At 42.1% G+C, this 25,167-nt stretch overlaps 1 protein-coding gene across 1 annotated transcript in view; it reads right to left on the reverse strand.

Annotated features, from left to right (window-relative positions):
* The window catches only part of TSPEAR (thrombospondin type laminin G domain and EAR repeats), a 40,497-nt gene extending 16,858 nt beyond the window's left edge, over positions 1–23,639 (reverse strand). Inside the window, exons 1-6 of the mRNA XM_056850424.1 lie at positions 23,546–23,639; positions 11,564–11,784; positions 10,086–10,324; positions 9,266–9,356; positions 4,840–4,996; positions 169–300 (exon numbers count right to left, since the gene is read on the reverse strand). Coding sequence (XP_056706402.1) covers positions 169–300; positions 4,840–4,996; positions 9,266–9,356; positions 10,086–10,324; positions 11,564–11,784; positions 23,546–23,639 — 934 coding nt within the window. The remainder of the gene's footprint in view (positions 1–168; positions 301–4,839; positions 4,997–9,265; positions 9,357–10,085; positions 10,325–11,563; positions 11,785–23,545) is intronic.
* Positions 23,640–25,167: the final 1,528 nt, after the last annotated feature.

The raw sequence follows: 25,167 nt of genomic DNA on the forward strand, positions 1-25,167 counted from the left end.
AAAAGGGAGGGAGCCCAACAGCCCAACAAGGAACCAGGTTCACGGCCATCACAAGCTCCAGTTTCTGAATCAACCCTGTTTTCCATTCACAGTGTGCCTCCCTCCAGCCAGCATTCTCAATAGCACCAAACAGAGCCAATAGTTCAGATGCGTTGAGACAGCACTTACTTTCTATCAAGGAAATCCACTCATTTCCGTTACAAAGATACAGTCCTTTCTGAGCAGCATTAAACCAGAACTGGCCACTTTCACTCTTGGTGCAGGGAGGGCTGGACCCCAAAGTCACCTTCATGTCTGCTTCTGAATGATAATAATAATAATGATGATGATGATGATGATGATGATAGCAAAAAGACAAGCAAATGAGTTGCACTAGATATGAGGAATAGATAAATACTTTCTCTGGCACAATATGTAATGCCACTGTGTGACATATACATATGTATTGTACGGTAAAAATACATTATTTAATTTCACTGCCTTATTCACCCTTTAAATATAAACACAACCATACATAAGGAAGTATTGTAACAGACATTTCCAAATCTGTGCTGGATTCTTGCAAACTACTCCAAATACTCTGGACAAATAACAACTGAAAATAAAATAATTTAAAATCTGTATTCCCTTCATTGGCTTGTGATCATCTAGACATAAAAATGTTTGCTACCTGCTTTATCTGCTACCAAGGAAAAAGTGGTATGTGTGGGAGGTAATGAGTTTAGCTGCTGCAGTTACACCAGTCTTATTGATCTCTAACTTGGCTTCTGCTGGCCTTTTGAGTTTCAGTAAGTAACAGCTGGAACAAAGTTCATCTGAATTAAGCTGAGGTGAGTCAGTTATTGTTTCACTCTTTGTGATACTGTTATAGTACAATAATTGATTCAAGAACATCTGAGGCCACCACACACAACTCGCTAGTCCCCATCCATGCTCATATCCTATTGAAATCAATGAGACAAGTTAGTTGCCGGTAACTTAAGATCCACTGATTTCCGTCAGATTTAAACACTTATGTTTCAATGCATAAATGGCCCTTAATAGGAAATCAGGCTGCAGAACTGATTCATTCTGTGCTTGCTGTCTTGCTCCCTCTAGCTGGTACATAAGAGCACTAAACAGAGCCACAATTCAAAGTATGCCCAGACAGTACTTACCTTCTGCCATGGAAATCCACTCATTCCCATTGCACAGATATAGTCCTTTATGAGCTAGTTCCTACATGGAAATAGCCTCCATCTAGAAAAAAAAATGTATACTATCATGTGTGAAGTTGAACTGAAAATACATGGGTCAAGAAGCTGCTATGCACACTGGCTTCCTAACCCATGTGCTCCTGTTTAAAGAAGCACCAACTTCACACATGATGGTGCGCAAGTCTTCTCTTATATGGAGATTATCTCCATGTAGAAAAAAATATGAAGTGGCACTGTGAAATCCGCTTTCTCTTTTTCTAGTAATATTAATGATTACCGAGCTTTGCCAAAGTACGGAGACTGACCACAAATGTCATGGGATTGCCTTAAAGACTATGACTGTTTCCATAAAGTGATGGTCCTGCAAGTAGCATTCATTACCATGGCAAATCCAGAGGCAGTCACAGTGACAACAGAGAATCCTCACAGTAATTACCCTAGCACTCTCCTCCAGTGGCAGTAAGTAAAGGCAGCCTCAAGGTGCTGAGGCAAGGGGTATGGTGACAACGGGGGCAGAACCTGCAAAAATGCATACTCACATACCCACATGGCATACAAACAGGTTTTGACTGTACTCTTTCCAAAAAGATATCCCAAACCAGGTTTGGAAAAGATCATAGCAAAGACGAAAATAAGGAAAGTGGACAGTTTGGGGATGATTTTGTGTGGATGTTCCAAAAATACCTGGTTGGATACCAAACCAGAGTAAAGCCTGCATGTGGAAGCAGCCTAAGAGATAGCAAGAAACATAAAAAGATGGCGTTCTTAATAATAGGCACAGTGTTTTTCATTTGCTTTCTGGTTTCTGGACTTCAAAGGGGTGCTTGTTCAGATTCCCATGCATTCTTTGCAACCACCACACACCCACATGTACATATGCAAGTCCCACCATCAGAGCCATAACTAGCTAATTTTGCGCCTGAGGCAAGGATATAATTTTGTGCCCCTATACTTTCATAGTAGTTATTTTGGTAAAAAGGTGAATACATAAATAACAAGAGAAATAATAACACAACATTTATTTTAGTCATTAGATACTTTTTCTGCACCCCTCAGCTTTGTGCGCCTGAGGCAAGTGCCTCTCTTGTTTTGCCCTTGGTGCAGATCTGACTACCATCCTCTGTGTCTAGGTTTCTTGTTTTGTTTTGTTAATGCCACAAAGGAAACCACTGAAGTTGTCTAGAACCAGGAGCTTATTCATAAAAGGAATTATTCTGTGTGGTCTGCATGGTTCCATGGGGTGATGGCCACAAGCAAAGGTGTTTTTAAAAGGGGATTAGACAGATTCCTAGAAGAGAGGTCTATCAGTGGCTATTAGCCAAGGTGACTAAAGGGAACCTCCACATTCAGACACAGTCATCCTCTGAATATGAGCACCAGGAGGCAACATCAGGGGAAGGCCTCAGCCTCTATGCCCTGTTGCTGGACCTCCAGAGGAACTGGTTGGCCACTGTGCTGGATTAGATGGACCCCTGGTCTGATCCAGCCGAGCTCTTCATATGTTCTCCCCCACCCTGAAACATGAAACCACTAGGAAGAGGTCATCCAAGGGCCCAAGTACCAAGTCATCAGGTTGCAGATGACATCCAATTATATTTCCTCTTCTTGAATCCTCATGAGGGTATGGATTTCTTGCATAGATGCCTACTATAAGTAATGGGTGGGCTGAGGGTAAACAAACTGAATCTCAGTCCAGATAAGATGGAGTTGTGACTAAGGAAACTAAATGACCTCAAAGATGACCTCAAGGCTTGGATAGGTTACACTGGCTCCACAGCCAGGGGTTATAGCTGGACCATGTTCTGCTTCTTGATTCTTAGATAGTATCTGTATCTGTGGTCAGGAGGGCTTTTCAGTAGCTTATTCTGGTGCACTAGCTTGATTCCTGAGCTGAAGGCAGAGAAAGACCTAGCCATTGTGATATACTTTTAAATGTCTTATGAACAGGGCTGCTGGAGGATTACCAAATTCAAGGGGCCCTGGAGTCTATGATGTGGAGGCAAGGGCAGTGTTAGGGCAGCTGCATTTTAAAATGGTTGCTGACTCATTTGCTGCCGTTCTCTGCTATGGCACTAACCAACAGCAGGTAGTAGCAGCAGCAGGAACATACTGTTTTGTGCTGCCCACTTCCCCGGGGGACAAGAAGTTCCAGATGCAACACTGCAACAGGGCAGCACATCAGCCTCACCACACAGATCCTCAAAGAGAACCTGCATCCCAGGTGCTTCAAACAACATGGCTGACTCCTCTTTCTCAGTCTGTGTCCATTTCAGGTCCAAACCTGTTGTTTGTTTCTCTCTTTCTCCCTCCCTCTTGACACATTCATACATGCACACACACAACCTGACCCATTGCCTCAGCTGGAACAGGCCACATGATGAGCAGATGATGAGAGGGAGGGCATCTTGGCCATCTTCTGGGCATGGAGTAGGGATCACTGGGGGTGTGGGGGGGAGATAGTTGTGAATTTCCCGCATTTTGCATGGGGTTGGACTAGATGACCCTGGTGGTCCCTTCCAACTCTATGATTCCATGATTCTACATCCTCCACGCTCACTGGGTATTTTAATATGGTCATCACAAACCATCCCCTAACCATTAATGCCAATTGAGAAACATTCTTTTGTCCTATGTCTTGGTTCTCACCAGGTGTGCCACTTTAAACGAAACCCATGGCACCCATTCAAAGTACCCAGACAGCCATTGTACAGCCATATTGCAACCCTCCTCTTGCTCTCCCATGCCATCTTCCTACAAAGACCCTCTTATTGTTCCCAATGCTTCACTGTTCTCCAGCCCCTCTGCATGCGGCTAACTTCCAGCAGGAGGAAGCATACCCAACTGGGGGGGGGGGTGAGGGACTCGGCAGCAGCAGTAGCAGGCTCACATTGTTCCTTCTGTTTTAAAAAACTTCGATTCATTTATTTTCTGAGCCAAGAAATTGTGACGTCTGTATTGTCTACAATTGGTACATATGAAGCAAATTTGTGAGTACTGCTCGTTTTGGATAAACTGTGCTCTACTAGTGTGCCAGGAAGCATTTACTGCCAGCCTAACACATTTGCATGGCACACAGGTTGTACCAACCTCCCAAGTTCTCTTGAGCCACAAAAGGCACATAGGAAAGGACTGCAGAACTAGGCTTGTGGTAAATATGAGGGTCAAAATGCTGTAAAGGGCATACAAAAGAGCTCTCCTATTTATTTTTACTTGAGAACAGAAGTATTACATGTTAATTTTTAACACTCAAAGCATAGTCACACAAGACACGTCAACTACAAAGGAATCAACATGGCAGTTTTCTGGAAGAAAGAAGGGAGAAAGAATAATATAACAAAAAAAAATCCTTGCCAATGAATAAAATACCATGAAATATTAGGCCTTTTTGTACGTCCACACATCATTTGATATTGTGCTCTTATTACAGTCTTTTGCAACTGAACTGATTTGTCTACAAAGAATAGCCAGTTGCGAATGATTGCTATTGTACAATGAGAGAACAATATCCAGTGACATATGGATGTAACTACTGGAATCTGCTGTTTCCAGGCTCATTATCTGAAACGTGGAAAGATGGAAAAGTAGCTCTGCTCTACAGTTGTGCAGTGAAAGGTGGTGAAGAACTCTGTTCCATATTACTGACCGTAAGGGTATTTCAGCAGCTCATTTCCCATTGGTTTCACGGGGAGATCCTGAAGTATTTTGGGGATGGAGAGCACTGCTAGATTAAAGTTCATGCCAGTGCACATCCGTGAGGTAACATCAGATCCTGGCAAGAGGACTAGCTGCCTTAATAAGCCCTGAAAAGAGAGGAAGAAAAACTAGGGAATCAATTCTATCAGGCTTATATGGCCAAAATGACGGGGTGAAGGGGGTTTAACACAGGGTTTAATTTATTTAAGGAAAGAGGCTCTGGGGCTTAAACTTGTCTGAAGATCACTGACCTAGAAATATGGGCTTCTAATCCTCAGTGTTTGGGGACTAACTGTGATTTTTGGTGGGGAAAATCTACTGTTCAAACATACACTCTTATTTCTCATGTGTTTGAGAGCTGAGCTCTGCCACTGAAAACATGTTCTGTGCTGGTTTGATTCTCCTTTTAAAAGGTAGAGAAAATCGGCATATAAAAACCAACTCTTCTTCTTCTTCTGTACATCATGGAAGGGATGTTGGCTTGCCAACCTCCAGGTGGGGCTTGCAGATTTCCTGGAATTACAACTGATCTCCAGATGACAGAGATCAGTTCCCCTGGAGAAAATGGCTGCACTGCAGCAAGGCCTCTGTGTGTGGCTTTTTACTCCACTGAGGTCCCTCCCATCCCATCCCAAACCCTGCCCTCCCCAGGTTCCACCACAAATTTCCAGGAATTTCCAGGAATTTCCCAACCCAGAGTTGGCAACCTTAAGGGGAAGAAGAAAGCATAGCCCTACATCCAGCATCAGGAGTCATTTGGATAAGTGCACCTGTAGGTGCAGTTAATTCAAGGAGCACTACCACACACACAGTTCATGTGTGTTGGATTCTGCCAAGGTCACTCATTATGTTGCTGGATAGGTAGCATTAGTTGGGGGTCGTGCACCAAATTAATGGGAGGTAAGGTCTGATTTCCTTCCCTTGCTGTTTAGGCCCCATATAATCTAAACCATCCCCATGTTATACTCCTAGGTGTGTAACAGAATCCTAGTGGTTGCTTTTGCTACAGAAAAACTGCCAGACTTTTATTATACAGGCATGAATATAACATACTGTTGCACCCACCCTAAGATAATGTGAGGAACTCTGCCTTCGAAAGAGCACTCTACCCATGGATATGCAGAGAGAGAACAGGAGGTAGCTGTCCCCCACCTTCAGAATTGTCTGCATTCTTAGCCAGGTTGCCAACCTCCAGGTACTAGCTGGAGATCTCCCGCTGTTACAACTAATCTCTAGCCAATAGAGATCAGTTCACCGAGGGAAAAATGGCCACTTTGGCAATTGGTCTCTATGGCATAGAAGTCCCTCCCTCCCCAAACCCCGCCCTCCTCAGGCTCCGCCCCCAAAACCTCCCACCGGTGGTGAAGAGAGACCTGGCAACCCTCTTAGGCCTTTTATGCATGGCTGTTTCCTTCACGGTCACCCCTCCAACGACTTCGGGTTTTTGTTTTGATTATGCATGCCCTTTCTGACCATCAGAGGTCGCCTGGCTCTCCCCCTGTGTTTCCCCACATTTTGCCCACGTTTTCAAATTTGAAATAAAACAGGTCCCTGAAAACTTGGGCAAAACGCGGGGAAACACCGGGGAAGAGCGAGGCGACCTCTGATGGTTGCATCATCAAAACACCCAAAGTCGTCAGGGGGTGACCGCGAAGGAGACAGCCATGCATAAAAGGCCTTAAGAATGCAGATAATTCTGAAGGTGGAAGACAGCTACCTCCTGCCCTCTCTCTGTATCCGTGGGTAGAGTAGAGGGAAACAGCCATGCATAAAGGCCTTAGTGTTACAAGGTGCTCCGTGGGGGAAAGTTTAAGTTTGTGGTGTAGATATTCACTCTACTTGTAGAACTATGGAACAGGTGAGAAACACACACACTCCAAAATTATAATCTCAGAGCAGAATGGGAGAGGCCTCCCTCATGGGTTTATAAATGGAACCCCTGTATACTAGGATGACTGCTTTCCCTCTGGCTTTTGTTCAGCTTGGGAGACATAACAGATCTTTTGGAAGCGTAACCTGATCCTTTGTGCACAGGCATTTATCTTATCTCTAAATTTAGTCTCAGCATCCTAAGTGTAATTTCCCATTCCCCCCCCCTTCCTAATACCCCCTGGGAGCCAGTTTCAGCACTACCCTAATATGATTATTTCAGCCACCCATTCTGAACAACCACCCACACCCTTAAAACAAATACTTTGGCTTTTGACTAGGTGTAGGTTTTAGATGTATGCTTCAGGCTGTTTTATCTTAATCTGATTTTAATAAGTCATGTTTAAGTGTAAGATGAAAATCATTATAAATCACTTCAGTTAATGCCTTTTTTTTCTTCCTGTTTATACTATTTGATGTAAGAAAGTTTGTATCTTACTAGGGCATTTTGTTCCTTATTAATATTTTAAATACATAGCTGCTGACCTCTGTCATGAAACGTTAAGAAAAGAAGTGGTTTATTGTGAATAGGTGCTTTTAAAACAAAGAATTGTTTAGGGCATGAAAAATGACTTGACTGAGGCCAAGGTCAATTCCATTCTATTTAGAATTTCATATACAATCTGCTGTGCGATTCAGAATTCAGATTTAAAGAATTTCACCTTAAAACAAACAAACCTGTTGCAGGACATATGGCTAAATCATTGTGCACGTTTTGTACAGGCACCACCTGCAAAAAAGTGTGTGTTTAGGGGTGGATGTTTTAACCCCCCCCCAAAAAAAAATTACTGCCTATCAGTTATGGTTCCAGAACTCTCACAAGACCTGTGATTTACCTGTACCTCACTTTTGGCTACCACAATGCTGCTTGCCAGATACAAATTCTGGCGAAAAAAATGCTCAAAGTTTGGATTCAGAACAAAGAGTGGAAATTTGATCTCACATATGCAAAAGCAGTATAATTTCTGCCACATAATTGCATCTTTTATTTTCAGTGCAGAATCGGTCCAGTTCTGCCCACAAAATCCCACTCCATCACCCCATTCAATTTCACCCCAATGGAGAGGCAGTGCTGCACATCCCAAGGTATACAAGAGTTGTGTTGCCCTTCCACTAATGAGGAAGCCTCATCAGTCTGGGCATGGAGCACCAAGTATGCTCTGGAAAGGAAATGGGGCTCAGGATCACGGATCTTTTTGTAAGGCTTCGAATAAAGCTACTCAGCCTCACACATCTGAACCATGACCATTGTAATGAAACAAACTGTTTTATGAATTCCACTATTCAGTGGAATAACTTCCACCTTTTTCTTTTAACACAATGAGCCAGAAGTAGTTGCAAATACCTTAATTAAAGGCACATTTGGGTGTTGTGTGTGTGTTGCTTCTATCTGCATTTACTTTACAAAAAAGTGCAGGACTTAAATGCGATTGGGTATCAACCTTCCTTCAGGGCTATCAATCAATTGAAAAACCTGATTTACAAAAACACATTTAAAATGCCTGAATTTTGTATGTGCAGAAGGACACTTACAATTACACATACACACCAACCACAGGAGAAATAAACAAGGGTCTTGTGATGCCTTAGAGTAACTTTTTATTTCATGGCTCCCCCTCTGGAATTATTATCAACTGCAGGACGGGACTGAAAAACACTTTAATTAGTATGTATGCATTTTGTCTTAGTGGCTGTTGTCACATGTAGGGTTGCCAACCTCCAGGTACTAGCTGGAGATCTCCTGCTATTACAACTGATCTCCAGCCGATAAAGATCAGTTCACCTGGAGAAAATGGCCGCTTTGGCAATTGGACTCTATGGCATTGAAGTCCCTCCCCTCCTCAAACCCCGCCCTCCTCAGGCTCTCCTGACAAGGGGACATTGTGCCTGAAATCTTGCAGTGATGTTTGCCAGGCTGAACACCATAATGTGTGTAGGGAGAGGCATTCTCCAAGCATGTTGTGGTTACATACCAGGACGCTATAGTTAACTGTGTTTCCTTCACGCCTGTCCACTATATGTGCCTGCACAGTAAAAGAGTTGCAATCTTTTCTCACATTTCATACAGCTCACTAAAAGACACAAGGAGTGAACACAGAAAGTACATCCACCAAATAAAGGGTGATTTGGCCCTGAATCTGCATCTGTTGGAGAGGAATGTGTACCCCTGATCTTACTGTCTGTGTCCCAAGCAATAGGTTGTTTTAATTCATACAACAAGGAACTAGGGGAATCTGGGAATTGTGGTTCTGTGACAGTACTAAAGATCTCTGAAGAAGAATTCTCAATCAAACTACAGTTCCCAATATTTTTGGGGGGCGAAGCCACGACAGTTAAGGTGGTTTAAAACCGATACAGGTTTGTGCAATAGATCTGCCCACAAGTACAGCACAGTTGGTTGAATGGCTATAACCAACTCTTAAACACAAGGCACAAATTATACTCACAGTAAAGAAACCTTTTCTTCTCCTTCTGCTTCCTACATAAAAGCGGGATCCTGTCACAGTCAAGGATGCAGGGAAAGGAACATCCACAATCCTAAAGGTAAACCAAAAAAAAAAAAAAAGTGGCTCCAGATAGCTATGGTCATCATCAGTCCCAGAGCACCAGCAGTGAAAAAGGGTTGGATTACACTAACTAAAAGTACAACTTTCATGAGAATTTAGGTGTTTCATTGGAGCTAGTTATTTATTGTAACAGCTTCAAAACCCTACAAAAAGTCCAGTGATTTGTTGTTTCTTGTGCTTCTATGGTCTTTCTTGCTCCCCTCTTTTGAAAATGCCTGGGATTTCATACGGTGACTTCAGTAATATTCTTCCCATAACTATCCCGAATACTTGTAGATGCCCATATCCACTTCTGGATAGCTCAGCATCTACACAAATTCATGTGGGCCACACCCAGCCTAAAACTTGTTTCTCCCATCTTTGTTGCCTGCAATAGTTCTTCAATACTACATGGACAGACTCATGGTCCTGTGTCTTGACCAGTATGGTTACTCCTCACACCTGCAGTTACAACAATCTGGGACCAAACTAAACGGTAATGCACCATAAAGTTTCTCCATTTTGGGGGGGACATGGAGTAGGTTCCATGATTTATTTTATTTTATTTTGCTGTGTTATACTCAGGTGACAGGAGCTTTCACATCTTTACCTAAAGCCCCCCAGAAACCCCAATTCTGGGGAGTACCAATTACCATGCAGCCCAGTCCCAGGGATGGGAGAGGTGGTAAAATTACCCCTGAATTGTACGTGCTTCACATACACATCTGTGGGGATGCTGCAGTCCACAGTGAGAGAGAAGGAATTTCTAGATACTGCCAGCACCACCGTGTGCCACTGATTGTCTGCCAAAAATACATCCCGGAAGGTGACCTGTGTCTGCCAGCCATTGGAGAGCTCTCTGCTCCAGAAGAGGAAGTGAAGTTTATTCCGTGAATACCGGAGTCCAAGCAGCAAAGTGTCACTGTTTTCCTCCAAAATGGTAAAGATATATTCATTTCTCTGAAAAACACAATTAAGCCTGTTAGCCTGAAAAGTATCTTTATCAGTATGTTCTTGCTGAAACAAATAATCACAGCATTTTGATTCTGGATTTTAAGGATAGCAAACCTCATACAGAAAAAGGTATCTATTGAACTGTGAGCAGTATACATCTTGCAGAACGGGGAAATCTTTTGGTGGATAACTATCCCAGTTTTCCTTCCACTGTAGAGTTGCTCCTAGGGTTGCGCATATTGATATACCCAAAATGAAAATAAACCTGAAATTAGCCGTTTCGGCAATATTCATGTTTTGGTCTACCAAATCCATTAATGGGTTAGCAGGCTCCTTGATTTTACCTTTCCATATCTGGCAGACATATTCTTAAATACATTTAAATAAAAATATTTACTTGGAAGAAAGTTCCCTTGATTGTATTGAGAATTATATTGAGGATTTCTTCCAAATACTCCTAGGTTGCATTTTGTTTTCTGTACTTTCTTTGGAATCATAAAAGGAAAATAATTAGCAAATTCCTGGATGTTTGTCAAAGTTCTGGCTTTTAAAATATATAATTTAATAAAAATGCATCACTCATCCAATTAAGAATCATATCTTGTTATCTATGACAGTTTTATATCACTACCTGAAGCACTGAAAATTACATTTTATTGGTTGCATAACTTGGCTTTAATATCACCACACACAGTGAAACTGTCTGGTATCTCATTTCTAATCACATCTACTCTCACCTCAACGATTTCAATGAAATTTCATTTAAATAAATATGCTTACAAGTTGTGCCAGTTACAGTTTGTAGCATGAGGTAGTTAAGAAGTATCCTGACGGGTTAGACCAAAGTTCCATCTAGTCCAGCACCCTATTTACCAGGGTGGCCTTCCATACTGGTTTAAAACAGTTTTATCCTGCTTATTTCCCAAAAGGACCCAAAACAACTCAAAACAATAATCTGAACAACAAAAACAGACAGCCTTAGCAAGAAAAAAGGAATTATTTCCAGAACTGCTAAGTACCCTAAAACAACTTTCGAAACCACTTGGCTTTATAGTGTCTCCTGAATGGCACGACGGTAAAAGCTTTCTTGATTTTCTCATCTAGCCTTAGAAACTGTTTAAAAGCAGGACTCTGAAGAGGCAGCAAAGAAATATTATGAATGAATGAATGAATGAATTTGCTGGCTGTGAACCTATTAGTGGATATTTGATTCCGCTCTAATGTAAACTCCACCATATTGCTTACCTTGGATTGCATATGGAAAGCTTTCAGGGTGAACACAATGGAAAACTCCTCTGGGAAGAGATCACAGTAAATTAAAATCCGTGATGCTGGAAAACTGAGGAAGTGGGAGCGCATTGCAGAGAACTGAAAGCCACGTGCCCCTTGGATTTGGATCATCCGTATTCCATTCTTCACCGCATTCACAGGAAGCACTTCAGAAAGAATATCCAAGGGACGTAGGTCTACACCAGAAAAAGCATAAAGCCTTATCATTGAAGGTGAGGGTGTGCAGGAAACAGCTACACAGACAGCCAGTTTTGGTATAATGGTTAGAGCAGGGGTGTCAAACTCAATTGTTATGAGGGCCGGATATGACATAAATGTAACTTGGTCGGGCCGGACCATTCCTCGCCAGCCCAGATCAAAAGTGAGGGTGTGGCTGCCATGGCTGGCTCGCGGGCCAGATAAGAGTTCTCAAGGGGCCGGATCCGGCCCATGGGCCTTATGTTTGACACCCTTGGGTTAGAGTGTCAGGCTAGCATCTGGGAGAGCCAGGTTTGAATCTAATTCTGCCATGGAAACTTGCTGGGTGACTTTGGGCTAGGATTGCCAATCTCCAGGTGGGACCTGAAGATCTTCCAGAATTACAACTCATCTCCAGACTGCAGAGAGCAGTTCCACTGGTGCTTTGGAGGGTGAACTCTATGGCTTTCTACTCCGTTGAGCTCCCTCCCCTCCCCAAACCCCACCCTCCATAGGTTCTGCCCCCAAAATCTCCAGGAATTTCCCAATGCAGAGTTGGCAACCCTATGTTGGGCCAGTCATACTCTCAGCTAACCTACCTCACAAGGTCACTGTGAGGATACAATGAAGGAGAGGCGAAAATGTAAGCTGCTTTTGGGTCCCCAATGGGGGGAAACTGAGTAAATAAAAATATGCAGACTGGTACTGAAGAATGGTGACAGGTCATGCATTCACTTTCTGATGAATCAACATATGGGGAAGAAACTGATTAGCCAGTGACAGGCATTGGATAAAAATGTTCCTGGGTGGTCTTACCAAATACAGAAAGAAACAGAATAGGTAGGGATATTAAGTTAAAAGCAGACCACCTGTTCCCACTGCCACACCTATGGTTGCAACATATCCCTTATTTTAAAGGTGCCCTATATTTTAATAGATTGTCATTTATCGCAGATTACCTCAACAACATGAGAAATAATTAGGGTTGCCAACCTCTAGCTATTACAACGGATCTTTAGGCAACAGAGATCAGTTCACCTGGAGAAAATGGCCGCTTTGGAAGGTGGACTCTATGGCATTATACCCCTCTGAAGTCCCTTCTCTTCCTAAACCCCGCCACCCCCAGGTTCCACCCCCAAAATCTCCAGGTATTTCCCAAACTGGAGCTGTAAAAGGTAAAGGTCCCCTGTGCAAGCACCGGGTCCTTCTTGATCCATGGGGTGACGTCACATCCCAACGTTTACTAGGCAGACTTTGTTTATGGGGTGGTTTGCCATTGCCTTCCCCAGTCATCTTCCCTTTACCCCAGCAAGCTGGGTACTCATTTTAATGACCTCAGAAGGATGGAAGGCTGAGTCAACCTTGAGCCTGAAACCAACTTCCGTCGGGATCGAACTCAGGTTGTGAGCAGAGCTTGGACTGCAGTACTGCAACTTACCACTCTGCGCCATGGGGCTCATAACCTGGAGCTGGCAACCCTAGAAATAATGGCTGCTCTTATTCCAGAACATTTCAGCTTCATAGTGCACAATAGACATTTTCTTTAGTTTAGACAACACAATTTTACAACATTATAGACATTTTGATTTAGCAACACAAACTTTGTCCCTTCAAAAAGCAGGATGTGCTGTACAAACGGTGTTTGTTATACACTCCTCACAAATCCCAAGGACACCATTTCAGACTTCACTAGAAAGGGGCAAGGATTTCAGCAGGGAGCAGTAAGATTCATGGCAAGGTTTGGAAGCCTACTCTTGGATAGACTCAAGATTAAATTGCCAAAAAAGCAGTGGATGAGAGCATTTGTTGTCATTTTATATCATAGTAATGAAAGATATCAGTAGTCCTGACGAATAAATCATAGATGCTGCCCTCTCTGAGAAACTGGCTCTTCAACCTTAATAAACACTTTGTTTCATTGACAATATTTATTTCAAATAGGATTTTTTTTTAGAGGAATCACTCCTACTAATAGTGAACTCTTTCTAAAACTATAATATGCACCTTTCTATCCCTTGGCTCATTGTACAGTGTTAGAGATTTTAATAGGGTTGCCAACCTCCAGGTGGTGGCTGGAGATCTCCTGCTACTACAATTGATTTCCAGGTGACAGAGATCAATTCACCTGGAGAAAATGGCCGCTTTGGAAGGTGGACTCTATGACATACCCCTCTGAAGTCCTTTCCCTCCCTAAACCCTGCCTTCCCCAGGCTCCACCCCCAAAATCTCCAGGTATTTCCCAACCAGGAGCTGGCAACCCTACATTGTTTTAATATTAGTATTTAATTTGCAGCTGTTCTTCAATCTCACCATAACCAGGCTCAATTTCCCTCAGCACCCATAATTTGGTTCACCTCTTATCATAGAATCAGTTGGAAGGGGCCATACAGGCCATCTAGCCCAGCTCCCTGCTCAATGGAGGATCAGCCTAGAGAATCTCTGACAAATTCTTGTCCAGCCTATGCTTAAAGACTGCCAGTGAGGGGGAACTCACCACCTCACTAGGAAACTGATTCCACTACTGAACAACTCTTACTGTAAAAAAAAAAAACTCCTATTATCCTGCGGGTACTTTTCCGCCTGTAATTTAAACCTATTATTCTCTTTCCTCATTCTCTCTTATTCAGGCCCCCATTTTTCCTCTACCTATCTGCTGTTTCTTACAGTTCCCTTCCCTCAGACCCTAATTTTGAACAATAGCCCCAGAGTGTGGATCAAACAAACTCCACACAGCAGTATGCCATGTACAGGTAAAGAATATTGCTCTTTCAGCCCAGGGAAATCCCCCAGCCTTGCAGGAAACTATGAAATGTTAAAAAAAAAATTAAAATATTAAAAGGGAAACTTTTGAGTCTTTGTAAACGGGAGGGGAATATTTTGCCCCAGCGTGTTATTTGCATGCAGATCTACAGTGAGAACAGTTTAATTAAACCACAACTGGCAAGCCCAGCTTGAGCCCAGAATCAGACAGTTTGGGTACTGATATGTAGATTTGGAGTTAGGGTTCTAGGAATTTAATCTAAGGTCTATCTGTCTCTGTCATGCACAAGCATTCATGTCTACATACACTCCCACATAGATGTATGGTTAACAAATAATTCACATTATTCACACAAGAATATATGTGGTCCTGGGGAATCAGATGGATTAACTTTTAAAAAAATAGGCAGGATAAGCCAGTTTGATTGAATACATCTGGAAAGAATGGGCAACTACCTTCCAGCGCCAACAAAGTCATATTAAGTTTTTTTTCCTGCAATGTTTCAAGCAAACACTAGCAACATCAAACTAAATCCACTGAGCACCATGGAAAACACACCTTTTAATGTCTTTACAAATATTTTGCAGTGGTGCAAAAAGGAATGGATAAACTTCACGTGGGATGCAAATGCTACCATAGGATCTATATATTTTTTCCTTTTAAAATAAAAAGCAGCTTAAATTAAACAGTATTATTCATCTAAGAGAAATAGATACAGAAGGCATTCATGGCATTCATCACAATATCATACCCTAATCATTTTATTAATATGTTTGAAATTATAGCTGTTTTCTTATAGTGACTAAAGTATTTGAATTTTTATCTTGATCAGTCTAAATCTTCTGAACAGATCTGTCTACCATAAATTTGTCCCAGAAAACGATCCTGTGTAACATTATATATTGTGTGTCTCTTTGCCAGAGACAGCCCTTCCCTAAACCCCACTCTCCCCAGGCTTTGCCTCCAAATCTCCAGGAATTTCCAACCCAGAGCTACCAATCCTGTTCCCCCCTGGGGCTCCTCTCCATAAACCAGTCAGTGCAGTTCTGGCATCAGCTGCATATTGGTGGATATCGCCCAACAGAAATCATTCACTTCCTGCATTTTCCCATCCTCGCAGATGATGGTTGTGTTCTGACTGTGCCCATTTTCACTATTTACCAACATCAACAGAGGTATGACTCTCTGACCTATTTTCTTTAGGTGAGCCAATCTATAATATTACTGCATGACATTCTAGTACTATTCCCCTGTACCCACATTGTTACCAAATCTGCTATTTCTGTATCCAATTCCTAGGAATTCCCATGATTGGAGGCAAGGTTCCCATGGCCAACCTCTCCTCCAGTAATGCTACACCACAATTTCAGCTAACTCTAGGTAAAAAATTCAAGCCTTTCAAATTAAAAGTTTCTGCTCAGAAGCCCACGCTGAGAAATGCCCCTAATTATTAATGCCTCCCTACATGTTACACTGGCAAACCATACATGTGCTGGAAGGTCTACATTAAAATGTTCCTGCAAAACTATCTATCCTACTTGACTGTACTATGAAGGTTTCCTAATCCATAAAGCAAATTAACACAAAGCAGCATTCTTGTGGCTCTTCTTTCAGGATAAAATCATTTGAAACTGTCCCATCCATGAACATCTTCCAAAACCAACGGAAGATGACTTTTTATTGGACTTCATTTCCACAGCTGTAAATATGGGAAGATTTTAACTTGCTGTATTTTTACTCTATCTTCTATTTTTGTTCTAAACCCAGCCTGCCAGGATGGGGATGAGATTAAAAAAAACACCCTATATCAACTAATTAAAAGAAGCACATATGGGGGGAAATGGATTTGTTGTCCTGAATCTCTGGTTCTTCCTGTAGTTGACGAAGTTTCATAACATTATCTTCAGTGGAAAAGTTCACCGTGGTAGGTTGCCACAAACACTTGGCCTACTTCAGCCGTCTGTAGTTTGTGGACAGATTACTCAGAGATGGAAGAGGAGCTTTCTCCGAAATTGATGTAATATGAAAGCCAAAGCAGTTGTTTTCGGTTCACCTCCCACATTACGCTGAATCTCTTAACGATGAAAGTGCAGCTAGGGATTATGCACAATCTCATTAATGATTATAGAACAACAGCTGTGGATGGTTGAGAGCAGGTTAGGCAGCTTGGCTAGAGCCCTCCTGCACTTTTAACAGGGAAATGAGGGCAGTCGCATCACACAGATCAAGCGAGTGCCTGGGGCCCCATTTTCAAAGGCTCTGAAGTTACACAGGAGTCTAAATCTCTTTTGACTGGCAAAGCAACAGAGACTGTGTCTCTGCTAGTGGTTCCGATGGCCCTACACAGGAGAAAGCAGGGAGGATTGGGGTAAACTTGCCCTGCAGCACAATTTTGCATCTGTGTTATAGTGCTTTTGATGTATCCAGTCCTTCATAACCCTCATGTCGTTTGTCCTCCCAATGACCTATGTGAAGTCGTATTCTAAATATAGTTAGATGTCACCTTAGAGTTGCCAAAAAAAAAAAAAACTTTGTATTAAACTGTATTGACTTGCATGATTGATTCAGAGCACAGAAGAACACAGAATCTGGATTTCCTTGTCAGAGAGAGAACAGCCCTGAAGCTGTGCAGAGATTAATGACAATATTTTAATCTAGTTGCGACCAAATCGATATCTGAATATTTGGATCTTCTGCAGCTGCCCTGCTCCATGTTCTTCAGCCATCACAAGTGCAGAGGGTCAGTATGTGGGATGGGCCATTTTCATGGATGCACTGACATTCTGGAACTCTTTGGCCCCATCCCTCCTAGTTTCCAGACACATGGTTAAGACTACCTTCTTTCAGTGAGAATCTGACATTTCCTCATTTTAGTTCCCTCAGTGTATTGGATACCTTATTGGATACCTTACATTGATTAATTTTTCAGTGTATTGGATACCTTATTGGATACCTTACATTGATTAATTTTTGCTCTCTGACACTTGTAGGGTTGCCAACCTCCAGATACTAGCTGGAGATCTCCTGCTATTACAACTGATCTCCAGCCAATAGCGATCAGTTCGCCGGGAGAAAATAGCCACTTTGGCAATTGGACTCTGTGGCATTGACGTCCCTCTCTTCCCCAAACCCCGCCCTCCTCAGGCTCCACCCCAAAACCTCCCGCCGGTGGCAAAGAGGGATCTGGCAACCCTAGACACTTGTTATGAAGCATATTTGTTTGGGCTTTTTATTAAAATGTTTGGGGGACATTTGGTCAAAAAGTAGGGCTCAAGCCTTTTAAAAATTTGTTGTGCTGTCAAGTCACAGCTAACTTATGGTGGCCCCATAGGGTTTTCAGGGCAAGATACATTCTCTACATCATGACCCTGGTTGCCAATCCAAATACTAAGTAGGGCTGACCCTGCTTAGTAGCTTCTGTGTTCTGACTAGATCAAGCTAGCCTAGGGCTATCCAGATCATGGCTTTTACATAAATACCTGTAAAGATTATCAGATAAGCAGTGTTGTGAGAATTTTTGTTGGTGGCAACTAAATTATTGCTGTTATTTAGCAGTCATTTTTGCCCCTTCTGTGTTTATCAGTATCCAAAAAGACACCACTCATTTTTCTCCAAGCCTGCCATTTGTACATTAATTGCTTTTGTTACTAATGCCTAACCTGATTTTTTTTTAAAGAAATATTGACTAGGTCTTGTAACCAGTTACCTTAAAGTACTTTTCTAATTACTGGGATAGGCAAGCAGACAAGTAACCACTATGGTCTGTTTTTTTAAAATCTTAAACTGCTGCCTGCTTATTAAGATGCATTCTCAGAGGTTATTTTCACAGGTGACACAGAAACCCGCCTGAATTTTTGCATCCCCCAGATGATTTCCCAGGCACTTGCACTATACACATTTACTGAGCAGTGTTTTTGTGCTCCTAAATTTTGTAATGGTGCAAAGGTGTGTGTGTTAAGTACTGTCAAGTCGCTTCCGACTCATGGCGACCCTATGCAAAAGTACCTTTATAAAAAAGTGCCCATTCATAAAAACAGCCACACCCGCTTACATCAGATCATCCCCATCACAGACAGGGAGATCATGTCTGATTTAAAGGGGCTGTTTCACATGTTAAATGTTGCATCAACTATGTTGACAAGTTCAACTAAAGAGATATTGGGGTGTGAAGACTTTGTAGATGCATCACTTGTGAAAGCATCCTCTAGAAAGTATTAGATAGCATTGGAATTATACAAACGTGCAAGTCATTTTAATATCAGCTGTGTGGTGATGTGAAACCAATCAGTGCAGTGGGTTGGCCTGGCAGTTCTAGAAGATAATGACTAAGGTACCTGCTGTGTATGTTGGGAGAGGTATTTTATGGCTCTGAAACACATTGGAGTGGATCGTTGCCTGACATTATCAGTACATGCAGTGCTCTCAGGCTTGCCAGCCCTTCATCAGACCAATTTCCCCCTGGCTAGCACATTAAACCAAATGTGCCTAACAGAGACCAGCAATTCCTAGAACTCACTGTTCCTTCAACTTGGATTTCACCCTCTCCAATTTAAGACAGGCTGGACAAATTCTCTTGTTGAATTATGGTAGTTAATTTTTTCAAAGTGGAATTTAGGAATATATGAGCTATATGTCATCTATAGTCAACAAGCTATGACCTATTTAAAGGGATGAAATAGGCATTATCTCCTCCAAGAATGCGTATCTGAACAATTACCGGTATATCAGAAATTTAAAAGAGACCAAAGAGGTCATAGCAGAGGCTGGCTGAAATCAAGTAGAAACACATTCCTCAAGACAGTGTCCCCAGTTATGCACAGACACAAAACACACAAAATCATTGTTAATGCAACAAATGTACACTGGTATCAAGTCTCACAGTACTGGCCTATTATTCCAAATTACAGGTATGAAGATTCTTGCTTGCTTAAGAAAAACAACAGAAAAAAAATAGTGGGGTTTTTTTTGCGGGGGGTGGGGTGCAGGATTACTAGCAAAATGGTTATATATTTTACAATATTATTTTGCTTTGGTCAGTTGCATGTAGCCTGTACTTAACATGTGGAATTTCCATGGTGGATCCCAAAAGGAAAGAATCAAGACACAAAATCCCAAACAGAATAGAAATCACCAGCTGTCATTCACTACTATGATCCAGTGCTGATGCTCCTGCTTTTAGTTCCAAAGACTAATCTCACTTAGCAGGATTAAACTGTAAAGAACACGGAAGAATTTGTGCATTGTATTTAACTGGAAATCTTCTGCGCTTTTTCCTTTGAGGAGAAATGTAGAAGTGTTCCATACTCAGATTGTTTCCACTCTTGAGTCCGTGCTGGTATAGATTGGCACTATTTCTGATGGGAACACAGGTTTGATTCTCAGGTTCAAAACAAAGGTATGAATTTCCACAGTTAAAGGGAAAAAAGATAACATCTTTATCTAGCAGAAACATTTAAATCACTTAAACAGCTCTATATTTTTCTCTATGCAAAGAAAGACTGTAGGGTTGATAGGGTTGTTAAATTGCTCCATGTTAATTTGTAATCTTGAGTACTGCTGTATATAAAAGGACCAATTAATGAGAAATACAGAAGAGAAAATGTATTGGAACAATTTGCTTGCGTAACTGGATACTTACAATTGGACATTTGCAAGACCACCCAGTTGAGCTCATTGCAATTTGGCCAAGGATAATCAAGAAATACATCCTTTCTAAGGCATAACTATATGCTACACAGTCCTTGCGTCGTATCATGGCCCTCCATGAGGACTTGCGATCAGACATGTTGTTGTAAGTTCCCTGCTGGGAACTCAGTTCCCAGGCATGTGGCTATTTGATTTGGACTGTGACTATGGCATGCGTTGGGAGAGTCTCAAGCCTTCTTCTGTGCCATTTTTCTGACTGGAAATGGCCCAGGGATTGCTATTTGCCTCTTTGGGGAAACCTACATGTACCCCATCAGTACATATGGAGCCCACAACAGGGTAAATAGCAACCTACAGGCCATCGCATGTCAGGAATCTTAAGCTCCCTCTTCCCTGTGTTGCAGTCCCTATCCAAACAGAAACCCTGCCTGCCTGACTGTTGACTTTCCAGCAGGAAACTTGCAACACATGTCTCATAAAAAGTCCTCATGGAAAATCAGAGAATTGAAAGAATTACAAGTATTGAACACGTGAAGCTGGCTTCCACTGAATCAGACCATAGGTCCATCCAGGTCAGTATTGTCTACTCAGACTGGGTCTCCAATCTCAAGCAGAGGTCTTTCACATCACCTACTACACTGAACTCGAGTCAGAAGTGTGATGCAGTAGCTAAAAAGGCAAATGTGATTTTGAGCTGCATCAACAGAAGTATAATGTCCAGATCACAAGAAGTGATGGTATTGCTGTACTCTGCTCTGGTTAGACTTCACTTGGAGGATTGTGTTCAGTTTTGGACACCACAGTTTAAGAAGGGTATCGAAGGCCTCCCTCCCCTCCTCTCTTCCCCTTCTGTCCTCCTCCTCTTTTTTCCTCCCCTTTCCTTCCTTTCCTTTTTCCTCCTTTTCTCCTCTTTGTTCCTTTTCCCTTGGTCTTCTTCTTCCTGTCTCGACTCCTTGGAGGACCTTTGAATCCTGGGTCATGGTTGGTCACCTGCTCATCATTGTTATGGGCCGACCCACCACTGAAAATAATTACTGTAGTATATATATATAGTTGGTATGTAATTTAGAGTGCCACCTTTTAAGCTAAATTGCTATTTATAGTTTTAAACAGTGTGTTTTTAACTTATGGCATATTTGTACTATAATGTATTATTGTTGGAAGCTGCTTGGCATGTGTCCAGAGGAGGGCAACAAAGATGGTGATGGGTCTGGAAATAAAGTCCTATGAGGAAAGGTTGAAGGAGATGAATATGCTTAGCCTGGAGAGGAGATGACTGAGAGGTAATATGATAACCATCTTCAAGTACCTGAAGGGCTGTCAAACAGAGGATGGTGCCGAGTTGTTTTCTGTTGCCCCAGAAGATCGGACCAGAACCAACAGTTTGAAATTAATCAAAAGAGTTTTTGGTTAAACATTAGGAAGAACTTCCTGACAGTTCGTGTGGTTCTTCAGTGGAACAGGGTTCCTCAGGAGGGGATGGGCTCTCCTTCTTTGGAGGTTTTTAAGAAGAGGCTTGATGGCCATCTGACAGCACTGCTGATTCTGTGAACTTAGGCAGATCAGGAGAGGGGGGCGGGCAAGAAGGGATGAGTCAGTGCTCGGCTCTCATGGCCCTTTCTTATATGCCCAGGGTAATGCTGATCTCCACTTTGGGGTCAGGAAGAAATTTTCCTCCAGACCAGTTTGATCAGGGATCCTGGAAGGTTTTTTTCCCCTTCCTCTGGTCATACAGCAGGAGTTGTTGGGGGAGTGGTGGGGTGAGGTAGTTGTGAATTTCCTGCATTGTGCAGGGGGTTGGACTAGATGATCCTAGAGGTCTCTTCCAACTCTATGTTTCTATGTTTACTACCTGACCCTTAACTGGAGATGAAGAAGATTGAACCTGGGACCTTCTGCATGCCAAGCAGATACTCTATCACTGAGCCACAGCCCCCTCCAATTTTTCGTCAGATTATCATTTTGTATTTACAATGAATGAAGGTGATTTATAAAATCAGCCTTGAACCCTTTCCTAGACTGCAAACTTGTTTACTTGCTGCATTAATGTGAGCACTTGCAAGGAGAGTGGAAATTGCTGTGGTATTTCTAACAAAGATAAGTACCATAGTCCTGAGATAGCATTTGAACTGAGCCTCCAAGTTAGGGCTGCTGTTCATTTTACAAAATTCCTATGCAGAAGGCAGTTCCTTTTAGGAATTAGTATCAAGGTTGCCTGTAGATAGTAATGTGTAAATGCAAGTGTTATGCTTCATACTGAGAAGCCATTATACCACTTGGAAACATATGTATCACATATGTAAACAGAGCAATTATCCTCCATAGTGTCTTATGTACAGGAATTTTTAACTTGCAAAGCAGCCCTTATCTCCCAAGGCTTGCAGATTAGTGGCTGTGAGCCAGAAGCCAAAAAATCAGAGCACTTAAACCAAAGCCAATTTGATCCCACTAAAACCAATATGACTAAAGGAGGACATTTCCCCATGGTTATAGTTGACAGGCTCCAATCTTTTAGTTCCCCCAGGGATATAGTTTAAAACATGGCTAGTAGCAGAAAAATATGTTAGAGGGAGTGGGGAACCAAAATTCACTCCTGGAAATGCTGAGAGAAACTGCCACCAAATTACATTGCAATACAGTTATTAAATCAACTTTGCTTCAGTCAATCAATACAATTCTCAAAAAGTTTAATAACTGTGAAAAATAGCAACATTGTTCTGAGAAGGCCCAGCAATATAACCACAACTTGATCATTGTCTGAATGTCAATTTACAGTCAACCAAAAGAATCTGGCAATTTTACTTCCACTTCAGCTAATGCAATGATGCTGTTTATTTTGCCAGTAGAGTCTTGTCCACTCAAGAGATTCTGTACATCTACAATGAAGCATGACATGGAAAAAATCCCAAGCAGTAATGATTTTTTTTTATTAACGTTGGAATTATCTGTGGATGTTTTTGCTAGCCAGTACAGCTAAGAAAAACTGACCCAATTCCAAGTTTTTTACTATCAGCTAGGTTATATAATAACTAGATTATACAACACCAGAACTTTTTGCATATTACTTTTCCCTGAGTATAGGTGGCTGATAAAGAGGCCTGGTGGAACCAGAAAGTTTTAAACCAAATGGTTTTAAGCAACTAAAAATCACTACCCTTACTTCTGATAGTCATTGTACTTAAAAAAAAAAAAGAGTTTGGAGTCACAGTATTTGAATAGCTGCTATGCTTGTCTTGAGCCGTGTAAGCAAACCAGGCATCCCAGTTTAGAAGGCAGCTTCATGTAAGGATGGAGTGCAGAGAGGCACTCTCCTAGGAAACACCAAGAAATTGTACTGATGCCTCAGCTCTTACCTGTACAATGCTCCCATGACTTGCCTCCTCTGGCCAGAGACTGGCCAGTCCCCAAGTGCAGGAGCACAGTCCAAACCAGCAGCACAGCAGACATCGGGGAACTTGGTCAGCAGCTCCATGCATGGGAACCCTCTTGGTCATCATCTAACTTCCGCATCCTAAACAGCTTGCTCTTTTCTAGGGTTCTTCAAAGGTCTTGCAAAAACATCCTAGTAGGGACACTGTCTGTGATCCAGTTCTTTACAGCTCCTAGTAGCAATGAGTGTCAGGTGACCCCCCCACACGCACACACAGACACAGCTATTCCTACCAATATCACCTAAAATTACCAAGTCTACCTTAGCCTGTTATTCTTAGGCTACTGGGAAGAGGTATTCCCCACCACCACCCATGGAAGCACTAAAATAATCAACAAAGGCAGTCCAGAAAGTGGGTTTTCTTCATCTGGTTGATGTTTAGTTGCTGAAATGCCCCATCCCCAAGGAGCAGAGACCTCCTGGCAGCCACAAAGGAAGCAACAGCAGGAGGCTGTGTTTGCTGACATTTAAATGGAAACTAGCCTGAAAAGGAGGAGGAGGAGTACTGCTGCCTTGGGAGCTTTTCATCTTTTGCCCAACCCTCTTGAGGTTGGGTTTTAATGTTTGAGCAAAGGAATTTCCCTCTCCAGCCCAGGCAGTATTCAGAGAGGATGGCTGATTTTTGAAAGGGAGGAGCTCAGCTGTGTTTGCACCTAAATTCATCCTTGTGATGCTGCAAACCTGGATTAAGATATAGCCATGTGCATGTGTGTGTGCCTACAGTGTCTTCCCAGCTCTGAAATTACACACACACACACACACTATTTTGAACAAAAACATTTTAAAAAAGAGACCCATTTCTGAACAGCTGCTGGGATTCTGAATATTCTTGCAACTGCAGTGAATACATGCTTGTCTAAAATCTGGCCAAACACAATTTGGAGTATGTGTACAGAAAACAAAGGAAACTGTTGCCAGATTTTAAAAGTGGCATTTACTTCAAGCTTGGGTCTGTTGTGAACTTCCCTTAGCAATGAAAAGTGGGTTGGATGAGCTGCCAGCAGGTCACCTAGGGTAATGGCCTCCAAAGAGGAAGCAAAGCCATAAAACATCTGGTTTTAGAAGCTCTCTTCATTAACATTCTAAAATATTAGAATGAGAGACAAACGCAAAGTCTCTTTATAATTGCAGCACCATTTTATTACTGTAACCACAAAAACATGAATGTCGCCGTTTGACAATGGAATTAGCACATTAATCCCACTTTCCTGCAAGATGGGTTTCAAAATGAAAAACTGATGTCCCGGAAGAGCGGCCAAGTACCATTCAGAACACTTGGCTTGCTTTTTGAAGAAAATACCCATCCTTCTGAGCTGTCTCTCCAGACTGGTAATGCCAATCTCATTCTGGAAGACCTTGAACAAGTAGCCATCAAATTCGATGGACAGTTCCCCTGCATGCCTGTAGTGCTCTGGAACCAATCTGGATACACAAGTGTTTGGGACAGGCTGTTCTCATCAGACAAATCACTGGAAAGGCTTTATGCCACACCAATTTGAAATTTTTCAAGGCAATTTGCTAACTGTTAAAAGAATTATAAAACTG

Source organism: Euleptes europaea, chromosome 5 (genome assembly GCF_029931775.1).
Source record: "Euleptes europaea isolate rEulEur1 chromosome 5, rEulEur1.hap1, whole genome shotgun sequence".
Classification (NCBI taxonomy): domain Eukaryota; kingdom Metazoa; phylum Chordata; class Lepidosauria; order Squamata; family Sphaerodactylidae; genus Euleptes; species Euleptes europaea.